Genomic DNA, 9,649 nt, shown 5'->3' with positions numbered 1-9,649 from the left:
TTTAAGGTTCTGATTTTAATTGATCAATGGATCAATCTCGATTTTTAGGGTTTGGGGATCGAACTTATAGAGCTTCAATTTACTCGCTTAGGGATTGATCATTTATCCTATGGCTTTCATCTTAGAGATTATATTTTAGAGTTTCATTCTTTACAATCAACCAAATTCGATTCATTATGTTCTTAGAATTCGAAATACCTTTAGTTTAGTTGTTTGTAGAAACCGGACCATCAAGAATAAACCTCGAGCTTAGAAACGATCGGGACGCGAGCTGGCTGGGACGCGAGCTGCTTCTATCGGATCGCGAGCGGCTCTGATGCGAACGGGAGCTGTAACTGTCGGATCGCGAGATGTCCTTGATGTAGGGTGGAGCTGAGTTCGTCTATGATCAGGAACGACTTGGGGCTGGAGCCGATCAGGTGGACACGAGCTGGAACGGATTCGCGAACGGATTAGGGTTTGTCGGTATCGTCGGGTTCGGATTAGGGTTCCAAAGCAAACCGGCGCGCATTGTATCTGTGCGTGAGGGCGCGTCGGTGGTCAGATCGATAAACGGATTGCACTGAATGATTCATCTCGGCCAGGGCTTCGATTTGACATCTTGATCGTTTTCTGGATCCTCACGGTTTGGGAGAACGGCCTCTTCGAAGTTCCAAGGCAGATTCCTTTTCATTTAGGGTTTTAGGGTTTTAGCGATTTGGTTTTAGGCTCAGGGCGTTAGAGGTTATCGTGCTGATAACGTGTTGTAAACTTAAGGATTTAGAACTGTAAGTTTCTGTATATTATTAATGAATAAGTGTTCCTTTTATATATGAGTTACAAGAGAGATAAATGGAAATACAATAATAGGAAATATTACAAATCATAAACATAAACAAATTAGGAAATAGGCAAGTTGTAGCCGCCTCTCTCTCCTCTCCAAGTCTCGCGGCCGCCTCTCTCTCTCTAGGGTTGGGCCGTCTCTCTCTCTAAGTGTATGGGCCAGTTATGGACATCCACCAATTGATTTATAACATTTAATCATTTATGGTTGTCTACATATATTTTATAATGATTATGGTTTTGATCGAATGAGTTAAAGAACTTAGTTCTAAACAATGCTAAGTAATCATCTAATATCATACTTTCAAATCACACTGTAAACTTAAAAAATTACAAACTAATTCTACTCTAATTAAATAAAAACCAGTTGTTCAATCCGGAATAATAGATGTGAATTGAATTCGGAATTTGAAATAATTCTGTATTGGTTTGCTATTAACCAAGTGATGTGGTAAATATATATAGATATTACCATTTGTTCGGGTATATATATATAGTTAGCCATTATTAAAAACCAGTTGTTCAATCCGGAATAATAGATGTGAATTGAATTCGGAATTTGAAATAATTCTGTATTGGTTTGCTATTAACCAAGTGATGTGGTAAATATATATAGATATTACCATTTGTTCCGGTATATATATAGTTAGCATGGAAAGAGATTAATAGTAGATATTATTAAGAAAAGAGATTATAACCAAGGTTGTTATAATGATGCAAAGGTAAATCCAAGATAATGAAAAAGCCTAGTCTTTAGGAAAAAAAAAACAAAAACAGTCAAGGCAATTTCATCAGCCACATTTGGCACACTTCACACCTTCGGACTCGATCACATCAGCACCCCTTTTCACCGACTCATCTGCATTATCCTCTCCCTCAGTATTACTTTCTCACCAACGTTCTCTCCTAAATTGCCTTCAGGTTCTGGGGCATCAGGTGGAAGAACCTTTGTCACAGTCAGAGTCTGGGTCTTGGCAGTCAGAGTCTGGGTCTTGGCAGTCAGATTGTGATTTGATACCTTCGCAATAAACTTCCGCGTCTGTCCAATGGTATCAATCATAGCTTGAGGCACTGGAACTATGTGATCCCCTCCAACACTATCATTGGCCTAACACATAATAAGACATCATCAGAATACATATTCAAAACTTTTGCAAGAATACGTTCTAGATCTCATAACCATACAAATTTCTAATTACCTGGTAGTATCTCTCAACCAACTCAGTAGCATTCTTTCCAGTCAACTCCTCATCGGCATCACCAAGGACAACAAATACGGCTTGATCATTATGGTCATACACAGAGAGCTTCGTCAGGTACCTATAACAGAGAGGCGTTAACAGCCATTGCAGTCAAAGAATGTGTAGAAATTATATCTAAACCACTTCTTGCGCCACACCAACAATTTCACTCTTCCCCCATTTCTTACACATAAGCGTTGTGGACCCTTTGGTTGCCTTAGTATGGCACACACTGCCCTTTGGTTGCCTTAGTATGGCACACACTGCAGCCTATATAATACCATCCAGACCCGTGCACAACATCATCAATAGTTGTTGTGCACTCAAACCAAGCAACCTGGAAAAATCTTTGAAAATTCAATGAGAAACTTAGTTTATCTTATTGAATGTATCAGACATTGGAGCTATAATACCTTAGAGGATGCCTGATTCATATAGGAGAAGAGTTCTCCCAAAGTCGCTGGCTCAGGCTTGACGACCACCTCTGCATTAACTCTGCTGGCAACATCCAAGTTCGAGTTCAACCTGAAGAAAACATCAAACCAGTCATTACAATAGTGGAGTAACACGAATGACATTCCAATACATGAACCATAAACCTTACCAATTGAGGTAGAAGAGTGTTTCTTGGACATCACTATCCAGAAATACCCGCGAGGACGCCATGGCAGATAGAGACAGGATGCCTATAACAGAACGAATGCCATGACACATCAGCAAAATTATGATAAAATGAAACTAAGGGCCTCAACCATATATAACATACTAAACAGCAATGAAAGTTAGCAATACAAACCTCCAAACCGCTTCGGGTTTAAGGTGGTGACTAAGATAACACGAGCAGTGCCTCCAGATGCTTTAAACTTTTCACAGAACTCAAAGGCAGCCTTGTCCCAGAGATACAACTTCATCACAGGATCGCTGTAACAACACAAACTCGTGTAGTAAAATAATTGCGCATATAGTTTTTAGTTACTCATGTGTTTGAACACGAAGCTGTAACAACACAATAACTTACTCATGTGTTTGAACGTGAAGCTCAACTCGGCGGGGTGCAGCTATCTCTGCTTCATCAAGCAGGAGACTGTCACTGGGAACCTTCCCATTCACAAGTTTGATGTGGCCAATATAGTCTGCAAGAGAAGACAATAAAACTCAATGTTTTATCTTATAAATCCGGCAATAATACCCAAATTTCTAAGCCTGTATGAAAACAATATTCTAGGCAAACACCCCAAGATCAATACAATATTTAATCAGATGATATCATACTATCTAAGATCAGATGAAACTACTATCCAATACAAACAATGATGGGGGTTAACGAAGTGAGAACTTACCATAAAGATCACCTCTCAATTCGGAAGCAGCATCGAACTCTCTGACTCCATGGATACGGAACTGATCCTCAGGGAAACGGATCGAACTGTCCTCGGGAACAGAGAGGACAGAGTTCCATGAGAAGCTAATAGTGACATCTGGCTCAGCTACCCGGTAAATAGTATTGCTCTTTGATCCGAAAAACTTGTTGAGTCGATAAGTACAACCAGCTTTCATGTGAGGCAAATAGGTCTCAATCCTTCCATAGGGGATGAAGCCCTGGATAACACTTTCCTGTTGTCAAAAGAGAATTATTCAGAGAAGTTAGTCAACATATGTTTAGTGAAAACAAAATTATTTAAGATATTTAACCTGCAATAAACAACAAATAAATTCTCATGATAGTGGTAACAACAAATAATTATATAATCTAATCAAATCTATTTCGTTGCTAAGTAATTTTAATATTAATCATCTGATCAAACAAAGCGATAACCAGCAATCAGACGTTATGGTATCAAATCAATTCGATTCGATAAACAAATTGGGCTTCACAATTTTCTATCATAGATATCGGTTTATACCTCTTCATCGATGAGAAGCATTTCGAGGCCGATAAGCACCTTCGTCTGAACGTTCCAAGCCTCCCAAAAGTGGATCAACCGAAACTCCACCTCATCTTCATGGGGCCCGAATGTCACGTCTTTGAAGGTAATAACCTCCCCTACGTTGTCGGAGACGATAGCTTTGCCTTTAGTGCCTGGCGAGACAGAGGCTCTGCCCCTAACGCCGAGGTTGGGACTAGAAGAGGCACCGGTTTTGCCGATTGGTTTGATCGGACTCTTCGATCCAGCCGTTGCGCATTTTGATTTTATCGGATTGTCATCGCGAGAAGAGTTACCGGTTTGAGCGACGGGTTTGGCCGGACTGGAGGGGATCGCCGCTTCGCCGTTCGTTTTCACTGAGTCGGAAACACCGGATAACTTCATCGCAAAGAGCAGTTGAAAGGATAGAACAGTTTTTGATGCAAATAAAACATCGATTAAGAGATCTATATAGAATCTCAGAGGGAGAAAGCGATAAAGATCCATTAATGAGATTAAAAGTTTAGAGGAGTGGGGAGAGAATTGATTGTTCGCGATAAAGATTCGTGAAACGTAGTAAACTAAAAAGAGGAAGAGAAAGGGGATCGACGGAACGAAGAAGATGAAGAGAAAGGGGATCGAAGATCGATTTTGATAAATTAGGGTTGGTTCTTCGCGGAAAGGGGAAAGGGGACTTAAGCGCGTCACGGGCTTCCCAGGCTTTTCGATTCAGAACGTTATCGGGCCGGTGGAATGCAAGGCCCAAATGACATGCGCAGAGCGTCTGACGTGGCGAATATCTGATCTCCTATTGGTTGATTTTTGGTGAGAACGTGGACACTGTGAGAGGAACTCATATCCCCTTTTAGTATTATATTGATATGCTATGTAACGCACTTCTATATTTTTTATCTCTTTCTATTCGTTTATTTAATTATGTGGTGCAAGAGTTTAGATTTTCAAAAGTTAGATAATAATTGGATATAAAAAATAGTAGGTATTAAACGAGGAACAATATATATATATATATATATATATATTTGTATAGCAAATAAATTAGATCATGTATTTTTGAAAATTCGAACTAAACAAACGGTAGTTAAATGAATTCATATAGCGGGTTGACGTCGTTAGTTTGATGGTATAAAATTTTTAATTTTAAAATGTTTATTTATTAATTAGCTATCAAAAATATAATGTGTATTGAACGGAAAAACAAAATAGTGTATATATTATTAGAGCAAATATAAATTAGTTCAGATTTTTTTTTCTAGAGAATTTTATCATTTTAGAATTAAAAAACTCAAATTTTTATATTCATAGTCTAACAACATTTAAAAAAAAAACTTATTCATGACATAAAAAGTAGTGATATAATTCAATTTTCATCAATAATTTATTGTCATATTATGAATATCAAAATTTAAAATGGATAATTATATAATTTTATGAAGATTCGCATTTGATATCTATATGTACATTACATTAATTAATTTGATAAAAAATATGTTTAGAAGTTCTATTTACATCTCATTAGATATATTTACTAATTTCATTTTAATTAAATTACATGAATATAATAAATCGTATCAGTTAGCATTCACTCTAATCCTCCTAATGTAAAACAGTAATAAACCATAAATGTTAATGGAATAATGGAATTTCATAGTATATTTTAGTTTATCAAATTATATATATATATATATATTTTAACTTAATTTTCATCACATGTTTTACAAACCGTATGCAAAAATATTTAGTTTACCAAAAAATTGATTTATACCATTTTCACTTTATTTTTATATTTTCTTTCCAAAGTAAAAAAAAAATATTATAATAATAAGTCTTACTTCAATATCATTGTAAGAAAAATGTTGTTTTTGAAAAACAATATAGAAAAAGCATCACTCTCTAAAAACGCTCTAACCTGCGGTGTGGTGCCTTTACCACCGTCGGTCAGGAAAAGGTGTCATGGCGATGATCCTTACTCTCGCGCTCTTCCCGGCATGAACGGCTCCGTCGGTGTTGCATGTGCGGTCCTTCCTGTTCCGGTGCTGCATCTACCTATTGATGGGCGACCGGCTTTGACTCCGGAGACCACACCTTTCTCTATAGGTGATGGTCTGTCGGCTTTGGATGATCTGTTTTCTTTTTGGTGGCAATATCTCCGGTTTTAAACTGGAGTTTATTTGGTTCTTTAATCTATGGTTACGGTTTTAATCTCGGATTCGACGGTTTGGAAGCTGGAGGAGATCTCGAATAGATCGATGGATGCTCTCCGCCTAAGGATTCCAAGCGCTGATGGATGGTGATGCAGTGTCGAGATCCGGTGTTTTTCCGGCGCCGCCTAGCTTCTCTGGCGTAATCTCGAGGGGTGAGGAAGATGAAAGGATTGGGTGACACGTGTACCTTACTTCGCTAAGGGCTCAACACGTGTTTTTCTCGTTTAAAATATTTGACGCGTGTTTGTCGAGTTGGTTTGGTTGGTTTCGGGTTCTTATGTTTGGGCTTCGAAGCCCATCTTTAGTTTTTTTTTTTTTGCCTATAATTTGGGTTTTGTATCTATATGGTTTTTTTTGGGCCTTAATTAGCTTTGTACTGTATTGGTTTTGGCTTTTTATAATATAATAAAATAAGATGGCAAAAAAAAAAAAAAAAAGGTTTGAGATTCTCGTAATATTTTCTGACGGTTCACAGTAATTTGTTTGATTTCAAATATTTTTAAACAAAAATTATCTAGCTACTGCAGCATCACATCACACTTGTCATGAACTGAAAGACAAATGATGACGTTAATCTATTATTTTCTCACATTTTCCTCAAAAATTTATTTCGCAAATTTGACATTCAGGCATCTTCTCCAACGAATCCACGATACAAATACTCAGAATTGCAAACTAAAAAGGTTATATAACTTATATAGAAATTTTTGAATCGTTTTTACCCTTAAATGCTTAGTAGTAGACACGTAGTAATTTCTATTCGTTAATAGTAACATCATTTATAATACAGAACACAGTGAACTAAAAAAAAGATTACAAAATTAAATATTCTATCTAAAAGAAGAAAATCTCATGGCTCAACCTTCATATTTGAAGATGGAAGAGATGCTGTGACAAAACCAAAACACAGTTTTAGTATTAAAAAAATTACTTTATGGTGGAAAAGGTAAAAGAGGCTTCAGTTTTAACCTGTAGCTGCTGCAGGGTCAGATGGGACATCACCAGCTCCATAGTTAATGTGTATCACATTTTGCAAATCACCTTCCCATCCATTTGTTTCCTATTTAGAAATATGAATCAGCAAAACATAATCAGCAAAACATAATCAGATTATGATCTCGGATTAGTTCATTCTCCACATTACAGACCCGTCATTACAATACCTGTCGTTTGTATCCACCATTGATGGGAGACAACGGAGAGCTAATGTTCCTTCCAATACTTGAAAGGGTCTGTTGCATGAATCCATGTGGTAGAGGAGGATAAACCATCGGCATGTTTTGTGGAAACGGTGTTGCAGATGAAGAACCACCTCGTAGCTGAAGCTCTCTTACATCTTTTGCAAGAAGAGCTTCAAGGTTAAAGTCCATTTGTGGGTTCACAGTTGCAAGCTTCATCGATAAAAACTGTTCAAACACAAAAAGAGAAGCAAAATGAATTACAAGAAGCAACGCACATAAATAAGAGTACATACATAGTTGAGAATAAGGAAACTAAGTACCTCAACTTGGCGTTGTAGAGACTGCACATAGTTTATAATTTCGTCAAGCATAACTGCCTTTCCAGTCACCTGTAAACATACATCTCTCTGCATTAGCTTTTGTTTCTCTTCTTCTTACACATCAATGTTCATCAGCATATATGAAAAGACTCCATACCTTGTTGCAACCAGGTACAAGATCTTGAAGAAACTTCATCCTTTCACTAATTTTTTCTCTCCTCACCTACAATCACAAACAAGTAATTTAAATCATAACACCAGTAAGAAACTGCTTCCATTTTCAACTTCCATGATGGTTAAAGAAACTGTACTCTTTCTGCAAGACTGTGGCTATTTGTTGCCTGGCCTCTACGTGCCCGGACATGAATGTATCCATGTTTTGGATCAGACGTTTGTTTGCCCTGCTGTTTCCCACTGTTAGTTTTGTTGCCAGGCGAGTTTGGACTTTGCTCATCATTCCGCTTCTTATCACCATTGTTCTCTGCTTCTTCCTCAGATTTATGTGATTGATCTGCTTCAGAATTCTACAAAACAGAAGCATCACCAAAATGTCAAAAGGCCAGAGAGAATCAAAGTGATGATGTATAACTTCAAATCTTCACCTGTCTATTTCTTTTCCTCTTCTTTGAGTCAAACCCTTTGGAAGAGGTTTCCCCACCTTTCTGACCACTAGACTGAGTATCCTCCGACACATTTGGTTTACTAGCTTGTTCACTAGATCTAACATTAGGGCCTTTCATTGCTGTAGATGCATCATTGTGAGCTACACCAACGTTTACTTCAGTACTTGGACACTGCCCTTCAAGAAACAAACCAACAGACTCCGGTTTCGCAAGCGGTTGGTTCACCATATCACTAAAGAGCGAGAACCTCGCTGCACGCTCTATGAACCCTGAATCAGCCGGGAGCTGAGCCATGCTAGGAGGGAGGAAGCTACTCGCATTCGGCAAGAAAAGACCATTGCCTTTAGGAGGCAACAGATTAGGCATACTCCAACCCATTTCAAGAGATCTATCCATATTACCCCTAAAGCAAGAAGACGAAGAAGATGAGGGGTGACCACCACTGAAACCGCCATAACCCACAGCTTGAAGATTTGTAGGATCATACCAAAGAGTTTGCCCAAATGAATCCATCATTTGAGATGGAGAACAAGACGCTGTGATTAGATTCTCAGTAGAGTATGAACCAAAGGGCGCAGAAACCGGATTAGAACCAGAGATTCGCCAATCTGATGGATGATTATCAGCTGAATCATAACTAGTATTCCTCTTCTCTCCTGAAAACTCTTCTTTCTCATTTACATCCATCTCTTCAAAACTTGATGAACAGCACCTTCTAGGATCAAAACCACTACAGACTTATAACACTTTCCACACAAACAGAACCACTTTGGTCTCTAGAGATGCAGAGAAGGTACACTCCACCTTGTAAGAACAAGAGCAAAGATAAATCAATACAAGCAAAAGTCTCGGACTTGATAGTACAAAACAAACCAAGTACTGAGAAACTAAAAGACACGACCGAACTTAAGGAATCTCAGGAGAGACCAGTCAACGGAACAGAAAGGATCATGCTTTTTTCCGTACGAACCCCCAAAAAAACAGAGCTTTGACAAACCCTAGACCAGATTTAAAGAGTCAGGAGAAAGATACCCATTTACAGAATCTGCACAAAGCTTCAAACTTTTTGCTCAATTTCTCACCAGAAGCTTTACAGAAATGGGTCCTTGGGTCAGATAACAAAACCCTTTTCTCTGTGCTTCAGCTGCACAGAGAGAGAGAGAGAGAGAGAGAGATAGCAAAAGAGTGGCTTTTTCGAAGAAAGTAAGTGAAGAAGGAAAGGGAAAGAGATTTAGCTTAGACCCACGCTTGCATAAAAATAAGAGCTTTTTGATCATTAAACATGAACACCGCCATAGCCAAAGTAAGTATCCAAGCATTATAACTTTGCAGAGTT

The 9,649-nt window shown here is 38.1% G+C and overlaps 1 protein-coding gene across 2 annotated transcripts; it reads right to left on the bottom strand.

The window, feature by feature from the left end:
- Positions 1-6,921: 6,921 nt before the first annotated feature.
- On the bottom strand, positions 6,922-9,649 carry LOC106320486 (transcription factor bHLH49). 2 transcript variants are annotated; one of them, XM_013758862.1, is made up of 9 exons: positions 9,346-9,649; positions 8,801-9,117; positions 8,293-8,716; positions 8,002-8,214; positions 7,848-7,913; positions 7,691-7,759; positions 7,353-7,595; positions 7,159-7,249; positions 6,922-7,077 (listed from the first exon to the last, which is right to left on the bottom strand). In XM_013758862.1, exons 2-9 carry the CDS (start codon positions 8,998-9,000, stop codon positions 7,040-7,042), a joined length of 1,344 nt encoding a protein of 447 aa, XP_013614316.1. In that variant the 5' UTR covers positions 9,001-9,117; positions 9,346-9,649; the 3' UTR covers positions 6,922-7,039. The 2 variants fall into 2 exon arrangements, with proteins under 2 accessions (XP_013614316.1, XP_013614310.1); XM_013758856.1 differs by having other exon boundaries at positions 8,293-9,117.

This window comes from Brassica oleracea, chromosome C2, assembly GCF_000695525.1.
Source record: "Brassica oleracea var. oleracea cultivar TO1000 chromosome C2, BOL, whole genome shotgun sequence".
NCBI lineage: Eukaryota > Viridiplantae > Streptophyta > Magnoliopsida > Brassicales > Brassicaceae > Brassica > Brassica oleracea.
This window is presented reverse-complemented; position numbering and strand designations above follow the sequence as displayed.